This window comes from Poromitra crassiceps (genome assembly GCF_964638095.1).
Source record: "Poromitra crassiceps genome assembly, chromosome: 18".
Lineage (NCBI taxonomy): Eukaryota > Metazoa > Chordata > Actinopteri > Beryciformes > Melamphaidae > Poromitra > Poromitra crassiceps.
The window spans coordinates 32,266,556-32,281,729 of record NC_139636.1 but is presented as its reverse complement, the minus strand read 5'-3'; the positions used below and the strand labels follow the sequence as shown (position 1 = coordinate 32,281,729).

Here is a 15,174-nt window from a genome sequence, read left to right as displayed (position 1 = left end):
CATTCAAGGAAACGCTTCACCATTCGGCCACCGTGCCGCCCCGCTCTCCGGTCCCGTCCCGCACGGTAGAAGAAGCCCTTCTTCCTGTAGAGTCGCTCTTCTTCAGTCCTCATGGTTTCCACAACTTGTGAAGGACCGTCTCTATGGCAGGAATGAGTAGGCTACAGCCACCAAGTCCCTGCTAGCACCGCTGTGTTACTGGGGTTAAAGTTTAAACAACACAACTAGTGGAGCTGCTCGTGCTACTGCCATTTGGAAATAACGTTATAACATTTCTTAGAGATTACCTCATCAAGAGGAGAAACATAACACTGGTGATAATAACGGAGTGTTTGTTCAATATCTATCAATTAATTTAGTGCCAAACCTAGTCATACGCCCCCTGCGTTCTGCCATGAGTCCTGAAAGCGAGAAAAAACAGCTGTGTATAACATTATCCCAACTCCACCAGCAAGGTCCGCCCACCGTCCACAAATACCTCCTCTGATTGGCTGTATGTCCCAGAGGCATATATATAGAAGAGTACGATACCTCCATTCACTCCAATGGACCAGTTTTTTTTACCCTCAAGGGTTCCCGGAAGTAAGGTCATGGATTAATTGCTGTCGAGTTGCAGCAGAATTGACAGTTTGTGATGTACTTTGAAAGGGTGTATCAAAGTGTATATTATCAGCTTTATTACCCCCATCCTGGCTATTCATTAGCTACTGAGTCACACATTTTGGACCTCCGCTGACGCCACTCTCTTACTAGATTGCTCTGGTCTGTCACAAGCAGGGCCGGATTAATAGTACCATGGGCCCCAAGGCTATTCATTTTCCAAGTAAATTTTTGCATGTAAATTAAAACTTAAATAGCCCATATTAAATATGTGATGTCATTATTCAGTCTTAACCACCAATATTTGATCCTTTTCTCACTGGGTGGGTGAATTTAAGCATAATTATTTAAGCATATATCAGTAAGTGGCCCGGGATTCTCAAAGCCTGTGTTAAGTGTCACACAAGAACAAAAATGCACCCTTGAAGCTAAACCAATCCAAAACCAAACAAGTTAATTATTTACATTTTTACTTCAAACTTCCTCAATGTACAATAGTAATTTCTCACACATGAGATTACTTTTAGCCTTTTAGTCATAAAGATTATATCTTCCAGACTGAAATGTTATAACAGAAGTAGAGTATTGGCCAGAATGACATGAACATTTTAAATGGACACTTATTCAGCAGGTATTTTGCATGTTGCGTTCAGGTGCACTGTAAAAAAATAAAAAAAACCTAGACCGCGGGCCCCGGGGCTTAGCCCCGGTAAGCCTGTGCATTAAACCGGGCCTGTGCACAAGGTTGTTATCCAAAATAATGGAACAAGAGTATTCCCAAATATTGCCTATAGTTTCCAATACCGAGCAGTACACCCTCCCAACCAGTGAGCTCCCAACCGATAGCCTACATCCGGCGCTCTGGAGCAGTTGAAACCCGAAATGACAGCTGAAGAAGGCTGTTTTGCGCTTAAGCTTTGGGTCTGGCATGTGAATAAGGGCTCTGTATTGGAAACTACGCAATATTTGGGAATACTCTTGCTCCCCTAATTTCGGATAACAACCTCGTGCAGGTGGTCGGTACAGTTTTATTGTGACTGATAACATGTAGCTATGTAGCTTGAGGCCATTTTAGCCAAGGGTGCAGTTGACTCAGGGGTTGCTACGCCGAGACTCGCGCTCATATATCTCAGAAGTTACTGGAGCTTTAAAGCGCACCTTACACTACACACTGATGCTTTATATTTATTTGTCGTAATAGTCTCATTCTCTAACCCTGGTTTATGCTGCTAAAGCCTTTCTCGAAATCTGGAAATCAAACAGTTTCCTATTGAAAGTAGGCTATAGACGGTTTTAACTTGACAACATTGACAAACATTCTAAACTTGACATTCTAAATTGCCCCTAGCTTACTTCTTGTTGCAGTGTTTGCTATTAGCTACTATAGCCGACAGGAAATAACAAGCTAGGTTTCAAACGGTTCCCTAGCCAACACAATTCAGTGAAAACGCTATATATCATTTTTTCCAAAATTGTCCCTCAGAGATGACGTCTACAGTATTTGTATTGAACTGTCACCTGAAACCTCCACTGTTTACAGCAGTCCCTCAGTGCTGCTGCGCTGTAGTTCAAGTGTAAGACCAGTAGATGGCGCCATCGGAGCAGGATGTTTAAGATGGACTTTGGGATGTGGTGTTATATCCATCACAGGGGGACCATGCATTCTGGCATGAGAGGGGGGAAACTATGGAAATGACTAGGCTAATTGAAGCCTGTATCTTGAATGGAATATTTGCTATTTCTATTGTAACACTTCATTCCCCTTCCCTCTGTTTTTGTTGTTTTGTTCTCACTCTCCTCCGGCATCCCTCTCTCCATCCTCCCTCTCATTGAGAAGCTGGGTCTCTAGAGATAAGCCCCGCCCCATCCGTGCTGACCACGCCCCTACAGTGACGGAGGAAAGTTCAGTAAAGGTTGCTATAGTAACCATACTCCTTCCTCCCAACCTGGCTTGTACCACTCCCTCTCTACATCAGGGATGCTCTGTACCCCCCCCCCCCCCCCCCACACACACACACACACACACACACACACACACGCACACACACACAGAAAGAGAGGAAAAGGCAAGATGGAGACACAGAAGAAGGAGATGGATTTAAAAAAACACAAGAGCCAAGAGTAATTTTCTTTTAAACACTTTCATTATTTTCTCCACATAACTCAAAAACAAAACAGAGTAACTCCCAGAAACAGAAAGAAAGAAAGAAAGAAAGAAAGAAAGAAAGAAAGAAAGAAAGAGTCAAACTATAGAGAGAGCTGGGCATGCTGTAGCATGCTGCGGACTAACGGGGTGGTGCAGGGTGGTCACCAGGCTGAAGGCATACAGCAGAGTTTCTTAAACTTTTTCCGTCTGGGACCCCAATGGAGATCCAAACGTATTGTTCTGCCTCTTGTGGGGGGGGAGGGGGGAGGGGGGTGCAGGCACGTTACAAAATGTACTGTTGTCATGGGGAAGAGAGGAGGGGGGGGGGGGGGTTGCACCAGAGACGAGCCCACAGCTGTGAAGTTCGGGTACCGATCTGTAGCTTCAGCAATGCCGCCGGACAGAGGAAACAACTCCTGCAAGTTGTTACTTATCACCAATATTTTTGCCAGATCCCACGAGGGAAACAAGCAACCAGCTCTTCGAAAAGCTGGTTGCTTGTTTCTCTCGTGGGATCTGGCAACACCGTTACTGATGGCCACAGACCCAGCACGCGGGACGCGCGCGCGCACGCACGCACGCACGCACGCACGCACGCACGCACGCACACACACACACACACACACACACACACACACACACACACACACACACACACACACACACACACACACACACACACACACACACACACACACACACACACACACACACACACACACACACACACACACACACACACAGAGCCACCAGTAACAACACCCGGGCGGGCAGGCGGAGGGGGTGGAGGGGTGGGAGGAGGGTTACAAAAGAAAGAATATATCCACCATTGTGTATTGTTCATGAGAGAAAAATGAATAAGTTACAGCAATAAATAACTTAGAAGTTACAAATTTGTCGAAAACCTATGATTTGAAGATGAAAAAGTCTGTCTGGTCAGTCCCGTCTGCAGACAGTGGAAACAGACATCTCGCTGTAGCGCCAGCTGCATCGCTCTTGGCCTGGTTAGCAGACCAGTTCAGCCCCAGTGTGGACTGGTTTAGCCCACTTCAGTGGAGGTTTGAGCTATTTCAAGCTCACTTAAAGCCCAATTAGCCCCCTGCAGTCCAGTCATCTGGACTGCTTTACCCCCTCTTTCGTCCACTTCTTTGTGTGACTAGACCTTTTGAAACATCCTTGGTACGATGGACGGTTGGTCTGCTTGCTAGCCCAGTTGGAGGCCCCACGTGTGGCTGCTGGGCAGACTGTGCCGTCAGCCCTCCTTGGTCCTAGTTTTGGCGCAGTCCTCTTGCCAGGAGCACGAAGGGGGTAGCAGATTGACCGTAATACTCATGAACGTTATAGTTGCTGTAGCATAGATAGGCTGACTGGGAAAAGCAGTGCTGTCTTTAAATAAAAAAGTGGATAAACAAAATAGCCACTCCGATGTTTAGCAGGATCACCATGATGACGAGGATGGAGCTGTAGGCCTGTGTAGGAGACAGAGAGAGAGAGAGAGAGAGACAGAGAGAGAGACAGAGAGAGAGAGGGAGAGAGAGAGAGAGAGAGAGAGAGAGAGAGAGAGGGGGGGGGGGGGGGTTAGAGAGGGTGAAGTAAAATACAAGCAGGATGAAAGAGAGAGAGTAATAATATAAACACACATGTACACACCAAAAGCTTACACACAGGCATGCATTCACACACCTGTACATTACCCACGCACGCACGCACGCACGCACGCGCACGCAATATCATTCAAATTCATCCACCCGTCCATCCACCTTTGGCTCGATAGAACTTTTTCACTAGGGGCTCGTCAAAGTCCTTAGTGTTGGCGGGGAGTTTCTGTACCAGGTTGTTTGCTATGGTTGTGAAATATTATTGAAATAAAAGTTAATAGACCCATTGATATTTAAACCTGCTACTTTGTTTACTTTTAGGCTTTTCCTTGGTTCCTAATCATTTAAGGGTTGCCCATAGATTTTTTGAGTCATTTTTATGCTCCTCTATCTTTGACTTAAAGTACATGTAGTCTTCTTTGGCCTCCTCTACTAATCTTTGTACTTAAAGGAACACTCCGCCCATTTTCAACCAGCTTTGTATCATTAGAACATCAGTAGTATATCAGAAAACTGTAAACGGTTTTGAAGTCTGTCATTTAATTTGACAGTTATTGAGTGCGTTTACATGGACTTGAGTATCCCGGTTATGAGGCTTATCCTGGTTTTGATCATATTCGGGATATGGCGTTTACATGGAAGAGAGAGAAAGCAGGTTACTCATATCCCTGTATACATGATCAGTACTAGTTTACTACGGTTACTGATCACTGCATGCTATTTGCGCAGGCGCCTGTGATCGTTACAATACAAACCGGGGTCAATATTATTATTATTATTTGCTTATATTGGGTGCGTGTGACGTGGCGTCATTCACCTTTTTTGGGCCAAGACGTGCGTTTCCCTTGGATTCCGTCTTCATGGTGGAGTGTCCCCGTTTGCGCGCCGCGTGCGGCTTTTGCTTTCATTTGAGTCACAACACCTTCGTCCTGTAGTCTGTATACTACATACTTGAATAGGGCAGCATTTCGATGCTTTCTCCTATCTCAGCTGCCAAGCATTTAATTCTTTCATCACCGAAAGACAAAACTCGGCAAAACTCCATTTCCTCATCGCTCCAGAAGTTAGACTTTTAAGTCGAATTGCACTGACATTTTGCGCGAGTATTTCCAGGTAAAACGATTCTGTGCGGGACCTACAGCAGCGAGGGTAGAGAGGAAAATGCCTGGAGTCTGACGGCGGTCTGATGAGGAAGTAATCGTGCGGCACTTCTATACTTTAATGTTACTGGACCAAATTCTGATAGTGAAACGGGTCATTTTGCGCGAGCTGTGTTGTGTACGGTAGCGCTGTTGACTTCACACCGCTCGGGCAGCTCGGCGAGTCAGCAGCATGGAGCCCTCTCCTCCTCGCTTCTCTCAGGCTGTCTGTCACCAGTGCCCTGCTGCACCAGGCACTCGTCTCTCACTCACAGATTCCCCTCGCGTTGGAGGGTGTTCACGATGTGTTTCGCGTTGTTTGGTCATGAAATGGAGAGGAAAAAAATGCCTGCAAGTCTGCTGCCTTTTGGAGATGAACTGAACTGAAGCCGCGCCTGTGCAGGTAGTCTGCTGCGGTCAGAAAGCAGGATAAGGTGTATACATGCAGCAGTATCCCGGGTTCTTTCGGAGTACTCCACCTAGCATAACCGGCTTTCTCAAAACCGGGATAAGGGCTTATCCAGCTTTCTGAAACCGGGATACGATGTTTACATGCACAAACACAAAAACGGGATACTCCAAAACCCTGACAGTAACCGGGATACTCAAGTCCATGTAAACGCAGTCAATGAGTGTTAAAGTGTGGACCAGTGACAACACTGGTCCACACTAACTCAAATTAATAACTCATTAACTCAAATCAACTCTCAAAAACTGTCGAACTAGATGAATGATGAATAGTTTGACAGTTATTGAGAGTTGATTTGAGTTAATGAGTTATTCATTTGAGTTAGTGTGGACCAGTGATGTCACTGGTCCACACTTTAACACTCAATAACTGTCAAATTAAATGACAGACTTCAAAACAGTTTACAGTTTTCTGATATACTACTGATGTTCTAATGATACAAAGCTGGTTGAAAATGGGCGGAGTGTTCCTTTAATTTCTGAGGGCTTTGTATTTAATTTAGAGATCTGGGACACTGTTCTTCCTATATTATTTTATTACATTATTTCTTAGATGAATATTGTCTAGAATTTCATTATTTATCCCAGGTTGAGTCCTCTGTTTGATCCTTACCTCTTTTGTTGGAGCAATTTTATTTATGGCCTGAAGAAAGTTCTTTTGAAAGTAATTCCATGCAATGTCTACGTCACTGCTCTCCAAAACAGTAGACCAAAACAGTTTGCCTCTGCCATAGTGTGGTTGAGGTTCTATTCAGGTATATGAAGTAGATCAACCTCTTCCTCTAGTCCAGGGGTCGGCAACCTTTTTTATGTGAAGTGTGAATTTGTGTGTGAAGTGTGAATGTGAAGTGAAGTGTGAAGTGTGAATTTTCAAATTAGCTTGTCAATCAGTGTGCCACACCAAGATTAGTGACTCGCACGTCAACATTTTAATCTCCAACGGATCTGTAATTTTATTCCATCCAAAATTAGGACATTGGAATGAAAGCATTATTCACCGTATTATTTGCAGTGTTTGGGAGTAACTAGTTACTAAGTAACTAGTTACCAGTTCTAGTACTTTACTAAGTAACTAGTTACTGTAACTTAACTACTTTTTCAGTAACTAGTAATCTAACTAATTACTTTTTCAAATTCAGTAACTCAGTTACAGTTACTAAAATAGTAACTGGGCTAGTTACTAGTTACTTTAGGACATGAAAATAACGGACAACTTCAGAGGATTACCCAGTTTCTGATCCTCAGACCTAGTCCGGGGAGAGAGCTGCAGCCAGAGCCCCAGAGGCTAATGACCTTGATAGGCTATAAGCCTCCCCAATAAGCGAATGTTCAATGCCTCACGGTGGCACAGCAACACTAACATAATGTGTGCATTAATAAGACAATCAAAGCAGACTTTTAAAAGTAACGCAAAAGTTACTTTTCCTAGTAACTAATTACTTTGAAGTAACTGGTAACTTTAAAGTAATTAAATTACGTTTTCAGAGAAGTAACTAGTAACTGTAACTGATTACCAATTTTCAGTAACTTGCCCAACACTGATTATTTGCCCATAAGGACGCTTCTGCATGACGTCATTTTGTAATCGTCTTTCCGTTTTAGACCCGGAAGTAGATGACGCCTACCGTAATCATTTTTAGACTTGCCAAAAAGCTGTTTTCAAGAAGAAGAAGGAAAAAAAAGTAAAGTTTATTTTTTCGGATGAGAACGTAACATTCCAAATATGTGACCAGTTTATCAGAATAACGCCTATTTGTAAATATTTAAGGAGCAGCGAGGACTGAGAGCGCTGGCTAGGGTTAGGGTTAGGTATCTGTCAAGCGTATCTGTCAACTCACTGGCAGTGAGAAAACACTGTCGACGTGCTTTTGTTACTAACGTTAAATGCCGACCGGGTTACAGCCATCGGCTCCTCGCAGCAGTAACGCTATGAACATGTAACTGAAGTTGGCCGCAGTGTAGCTTAACACGTTAAGTGCCATAGCCGAGATATCTCGTCTTACATAATCCAACGCTTGAGTGCCAGAGCCGAGATATCTCGTCTTACATAAACATTTTTTTTTTTGACGGTGGGACATCAATCAACAACTTTTACATCTTCGAGATCACTATTGGAGCAAGAGAATGTGTATAATCTATTTTACCGACCACTAAGTGGCGACAGTGCTCTCCTGACTAGAGGAAGGCAAGCATTTTTTTAACTTGTCACGCCATTCTCACCCCAGCCATTCTCATGAAAATGGATGTGGGAAAACGCTTTCGTTTTCGCGCTGATTGCTGGCGATGCGGGATTGCAAATTTACATAATAGATTACAGGTGGATCACACTTTGAAACACGCAGCATAAATATGACCAGAATCGCAAAAGCTTCTCTCAACCAAAACTCAAGAAGCGAGCGAGTCCGTCCCGACTTCCTCAAACAGCGGCCGCGCAGCCACAGGCACAGGACAGCAGCAAAGCACTGTCAGACTGGTGACAAGCTTGTGACGGCCGCTGCAGCCAAGAAGAACGCCCACGGAGGGAGGAGTTGAAGCAACTCTCCCTCTCCCTCTCGCTCTCTCCCTCTCTCTCTCTCCTCTCTCTCTCTCGAGAGAGAGAGAGAGAGAGAGGAGAGAGAGAGAGAGAGAGAGAGAGAGACAAGGGCAAGAGTGGGAGACAAGGGCACCCATAATCACAGGCACGTGAGGTGGTTCTAAAAATCCATTTATCTCCAAACTCTCTGAAAATCTCTGAAACCATGCTGTACTCAACGGCTAATATCTACATAACTACTAACTCTGCAAACTAACTCTTTTAGACAGAGAAAGCACACATTCTATTAGTTATTTTTAGATGATTTGTGTTCATGAATTCTTAACAGAAAATAATCCTCGGCTCTTGTAAAATGAGCCAGAATCCTCAAAAAAAAACCTGGCACAACTTACCTACAGGATGAAAAAATGGCTGGCACTCAATGTGTTAATTCTGAATGTTGCCAAACTTCATTCATTATTGTGACGTTTTTGTTTTGAAATTGGCCGCCAACTAGCGATGAACCGGAAGAACAAATACAATTGCGTCTAACGCGGAAGAGAGAAAAAGTGGGCGTGGTGAAAAAGGTGAATACAAAGATACACAGCATGGGCTTTCTCTGTCTATGGAAGGCAACCAATCAGAGGCAGAGTAGAGTGGGTCACTACCGTAAATATCCTAAAGGGCGTCGCCCGTAACTCGGCCTCGCCTACTATTGGCATGTTTGTGCGTGCGTGTGTGTGTGTGTGTTGCTCACTAAATGTTATTGCATCAGTGATGTCACAATGCCTCCTTGTGTGTGTGTGTGTGTGTGTGTGTGTGTGTGTGTGTGTGTGTGTGTGTGTGTGTGTGTGTGTGTGTGTGTGTGTGTGGCTCATTGATGGAAGCCCTGCATCTCTCTCTGTATTGTAACATTTATGAACTTGTGTTTGTGGTGACACTTTCCCCGCCCCCAAACAAATACAAAAAAACAAAAAGATATCACAAGCGGCGCACAGTTCTTGATGTGTTTCCCATCACCCAGCACCTGCCAGAGAGGGTAGGCGGAGTCGGAGCAAGTTCATTATTATGAACCCAATGGAGATTTGGGCAGAACACACCCTGCGCCCGCCTACGCAGTAGTCAAGCACCAGGATTGGCCAGGAGTGAGCCTTTTGGTCCCTTTTGACAGCTCGAATCTCACACACACACACACACACACACACACACACACACACACACACACACACACACACACACACACACACACACACACACACACACACACACACACACACACACACACACACACACACACACACACACACACACACACACACACACACAGCGCCTAGCTGCCCACGTTCCATAATAATGGAGTTGTGTGGCGGTTGGCATCCAAGTGTTGCATTACCGCCCCCCACTGGCCAACTTGAATGCATTAAAGGAGAGAAGAAAAAAACCTTCACGTCACATAATGCAACCCTGTTTGGATGTCACCTGCAATTACTGCTGATGGCCACTGGTGGTGTCAGGGACAAGAAAACCGAAATCTTCCGGATTATAACTTTAAAATGCTCAACTTTACAGCAGAAATAAACATGTTTACAGCCAGCTTTAGATCTCTATCCACCTTATTTTTGAATGCCCCACTGTAAAAAATAATTGTGGGTACAAGGTCCGGTTTAACGTGACTTATTGTTGCAGCTTGCCATTTCCTGTGTTATACTCGGCTGCAGACCCGAATTATCAACCGGAAACTGGAGTACGTTATAAAAGTAATAAATATAGTCACGTTATAAACAACTAACCAACGCTGGGGGTCCGTATGGAAACAGTGTTACTCGAAATGGTTAAAAGTTAAATCAATTTGGTCATTCAGTGGCGTTTTACTGCCATGTAAAGTAACTATTACGCTAGCCGCTAGCTTTAGCCACAGTAGCCGACTACCCACAATGCATTACGTTATCCCAGCACCCGAACGACACGGCTGTAGAGCAGAATGGCTCTGCTGTAAAATCCTCATAGACGTTTTTTTTGTCAAGTTAAAACAGTGTAAAAATTACACCGGAAGCGGAAGAAGCACCCATCAGGCATCATGGCAGCTAGAAATAAGGTGCATAGCTAATTTAATTTCACTGCTCATAACAACTGTACAGGTGGTGAATTTGTATATAACTCACTCGTTTAAGTCTATGGCTGCAAAAAAATAATTCCAATTGTATAGAAGTCAATGGGAAACTGATTAATTCTCACTTGATTTATTACCGCATAAACACTTTCCTCGTGTGTTTTTGTTCTCAATCGCTATTTAAAGCCTTCTTCAATCCAGCATGATGTTCATTTTGTGAATTATGGTCCCATTTAGAGTCAAATAGATGATAAAACTAACTATGTTTTGGGGCGTGATCGCACAGCTCGCCTGTCCAGTGATCGCACAGCTCGCCGATCACGGACCAATAGCAGCCGGTGCTGCGGCTCTTCTCATCCAAGTCACTCCTGGATTCAAGAAAACCAAGGTGGTCACAATGCAAAACTCGAGGCTTGGAGTCCAGAAAGCAATGGCTGACATCACGGTGGCTACGTCCATATTGTTATACAGTCTATGTTCCTGCCCCCTGCACAGAGAGGTCAGAGGTCAGGATCAGATATAGAGCGGCTGGTAGGGATTCCGTGTGTTGCTCCAGGACTCCTACTCTGACACCCTCCCACCTACAGTATAATAGCAGAGAGCAAGATGCTTGCTGACACGAGGGGCTTGGACCTGCGTCATGTGGTTCGTGGGTGGTCTTTCCAACCAGCATGCCACCACCATGCGTGAACATGTGCAAGTAAATCAGCCTTTCTTACTTGATTATTATTATAAAGCTGCTTATATAGCTTAATACACATACATCACAGTGGGATTTATGACATCACAGTGGGATAATCACAGTGGGACAGAGAAACAAACAAACAGAGAAACAAACAGACAGAGCCCCAGCTCCCATTTATATACTGATGATGATGATGAGATTTATATCATCATCAGTGATGTCATACATCAGATTGGGACGCCATCACTCATGTCACTTGAGCAATTGTGATGTCATCAGTGATGTCACTTGAGCAATAGACCCTTCTCACGGGGGCCATTTTGTGTCGAGAAGCCAGGGTAAACACAGGTGCAAGCAAAACACTAATGAGGGTTTCCAAATCCCAATCATGGAAGTTGGAAACCCTCATTAGTGTTTTGCTTGCACCTGCGTTTACCCTGGCTTCTCGACACAAAATGGCCCCCGTGAGAAGGGTCTATTGTGATGTCATCAGTGATGTCATAAATCCTTCCTGGCTGAGGCTATATAAGCAGCATACAAGTCAGTGTGGTACAGTGACACATCTGAAGGAATGGCTGTTCAAGCAGGGCATGTTGACTGGCAGCTCTATGATGCCGTCACGGCAGGAGACCTGGACACACTGAGGAGCCTGCTGCAGGAAGACCACTTCAGAAGGCTGATCAATGAGCAGTGTCTTTATGGGTGTTGGACCCCTCTGCAGCTCGCAGCCTGGAGGGGTCATGCTGCCTTGGTGGACTACCTGATCACACAGGGAGCACAGGTAGACCTAGCTAAAGTTTATAACTGGACACCTCTACACTATGCTCTGCACCACGGTCACGTGGACTGTGTCTGGATCCTCCTGGAAGCCGGGGCTGACCCTAACAGAAACATACACGGCTCATGCACCCTGACCCCTCTCTACTACAGTGCTGGACTCAACCACCTGGACTGCTTCCGCCTGCTGCTCCAGTCCGCTGCCGTTCTGACCCGTGAGGTGGCTTCTCGCCTGCTGAAGGAGGTGCTGTGTAACAGGCGCAACACGGCCTTTGTCCAGCTGCTGCTGGACCACGGTGCTGACCCGGCCCTGGTGAACACAGAGCGGGCACAGCTGGAGAAATGGGCGGATCCTGAGGCTCTTAGGGTCTTTCTGGAGGCCAAGAGATGTCCTCGCAGTCTGGCCCACGTGTGTCGGATCCAGATCCGCCAAGCGCTGGGCACACATCGCCTGAACCAAGTCCACTCCCTACCACAAGTGATGAAGGACTTCCTGCTCCACCAAAACTGACTTGAAGGACTGTCAGTTTATTTATTTTCATTTATAGATTTAGTTCTTCAGTGACTGTGTTTCAAACAACTCCAGAGCACTGTGTGTACTCCAGAGTCGCCACCCCAGAAATTCTGTTTATCGAGGTGAGGTTCAGTTATAGTCTAGGGAAAATAAGGTTTGACCTTAAACTAATTGCAACAGAATTTATTGTCACATTTTTATGTTTATATTGATGCCCGAAACACTGTAGTAAAAATCCCAGAAAATCCCATTAGTGGAAGTATGTTAAAATGACGTTTTTTTTAAAATGGCTGCCATTATTAAAATTGTGGCCATATCTTGACTCCAACTAGACCTAGAATTACAAATTTGGTGTCTATTTCCACATTTTTGGGGGCAAGGAATCACGGTCTCTGATTGGGCGCATCCTGCGAGGTGTGACTATAAATACCTGCCTCTTTTTGCCTGTACTCTATTTTACCTGATGAAGGTCTGATCGACCGAAACGTTGTTTAATTAAAGTTTGCCAATTACTGGATGGTGTGCGGGAATTCTTTATCTTCTACTTATGGACCCTATCCTCCGACGCACCTATCCTTAAGACTGTGAGGGTGTGCATCGGCTCTTCTTTCAAGTGTTGGGGGCAAGGAATCCACAGAAATGGTTGTCGAGTCTCTAAGAACAGATTTTCTTTCTCATGTAGTATGAAGTATGTAGTCGTAATACAACATGGCATTTCTCGTAATGTTAGCTACAACTTCGTATTTGTTAATCATACACATTTTGGGTGATACCCTTGAGCATATTGAAGTGCTTGCCATTGGAAAAAAAAGGTTGTTGTTTCATATTTCCAATTAAAAAAGTGTTACGGTAATGAATTTATTCCCTCAGTGTCTCTAAAAGTGTCTGGAAATACATAAAAAATTTGCACATCTATCTATCTAAGGGAGCTAGGGCTCTGTCTGTTTGTCTGTCCCACTGATGACATCATCAGTGATGTCATAAATCCACTCACTCACACACACACACACACACGTCTCAGTGATGATGTCATCAGAGATGTCATAAATTGTGACATCATCAGTGATGTCAGAGGCATTGTGATATCAGTCATGTCATAAGAGGTTGTGATGTCATCAGTGATGTCATAAAAGCAGTTGTGACATCATCAGTGATGTCATAAGAGCAGAATCAAGTCACAGGGGCAGACACTGAAAGAAGTGGGAGTCTGGCTTCAGTCTTCAGCCATGGACAGCTGTATGTTGCCAGCTCCAGGACAGGTGATCCAGCATCCTTGAAGTAGGCCATCAAGAGCAACCAAGGCGAGGCCGCAACCTGCTTATGCGAGCTGCAGGGCCAGCTCGGCGAGCTGCAAGGCAGGCGAGCTCGCGTAGTGCGCAAGATGCCTAGTAGGGCTGTGGCGATTCACTTATCTCCCGATTCGATACTATCACGATTCTTGGGTGCCGATTCGATTTATATTGCGATTCTTAAGTATTGCGATTCTACGATTATTGCGATTCGATATTACGATTTATTGCGATTTTTGTTTCTTTTTTTATTTTATTTTTTTCAGTTTGTTTGCTTTTTTACTTTTTAGTGTCTCTAAAGCTGTCGATATGCAGTGTCTCTAAAGCTGCATATCGGTCCTTGCCAAGACCGGCTGATGGCAAATCTGATCATCTATCCATGTTTCTCCTGCCCACTTACAAACAGAAGAATAGATTCATTAAACCGGTCGTGCGCTCCATCCAATGCTGGTCAAGCGATGTTGAAACACAGCTGCTGTACAGGGGTGTCTTGACTCCACCCATTGGAGTGTTTTTAAATCTGACGACCTCGATCAATACTGTGAATGTGTCACTGGATATATTAACTTCTGCGTGGACTCTTGCATTCCCCGTAAGATGGTTAAGCAATACTGCGAGCAGAAACCATGGCTCAACACAACTCTAACAACCCTAACATGGCTCAACACTGACCTGAAAGTCGAATTAACTGAACGTGCACTTGCTTTTAAATCTGGGGACGCCACAAGATATAAGATGGCCAGATTTTCGCTGGAGCGTGTTAAGGTTAGGGTTAGATCTAAGATCTAAGATCGGGTTAGGGTTAGATCTAAGATCGGGTTAGGGTTAGGGTTAGATCTAAGATCGGGTTAGGGTTAGGGTTAGATCTAAGATCGGGTTAGGGTTAGATCTAAGATCTAAGGGTTAGGGTTAGATATAAGATCGGGTTAGGGTTAGATCTAAGATCTAAGGGTTAGGGTTAGATCTAAGATCGGGTTAGGGTTACGGTTAGGGTTAGCGTTAGATCTAAGATCGGTCAATAAAAGCTGCCAAAATGCTCTTACGGAGAAATGATCAAGGGAAATTTGAGCGAGAATGACATATGTGGCAGGGTTTGAACAATGTCACCTCATATAAGCCCAGCAGCCTGACCACTGTGATGACCTCTCTCTTTATTCTAGGTTTGATGCCATGAACACTGAGTCACCTGTTTTGATGCCCTCAATCTGTCTGGGCTGTCTGTGTCAGAGCACGAGGTTCTGTCTGGGCTGTCTGTGTCAGAGCACGAGGTTCTGTCTGGGCTGTCTGTGTCAGAGCACAAGCTTCTGTCTGGGCTGTCTGTGTCAGAGCACAAGGT

General features: G+C 44.8%; 1 protein-coding gene across 1 annotated transcript in view; it reads right to left on the bottom strand.

The window, feature by feature from the left end:
• Window positions 1–4,134: 4,134 nt before the first annotated feature.
• jph3b (junctophilin 3b) overlaps window positions 4,135–15,174 on the bottom strand; it is a gene marked incomplete at both ends in the record, with an annotated part of 92,697 nt that continues 81,657 nt past the window's right edge. The window contains 1 exon segment of the mRNA XM_083655013.1: window positions 4,135–4,215. Within this exon segment, the coding sequence (XP_083511139.1) occupies window positions 4,135–4,215 (81 nt within the window).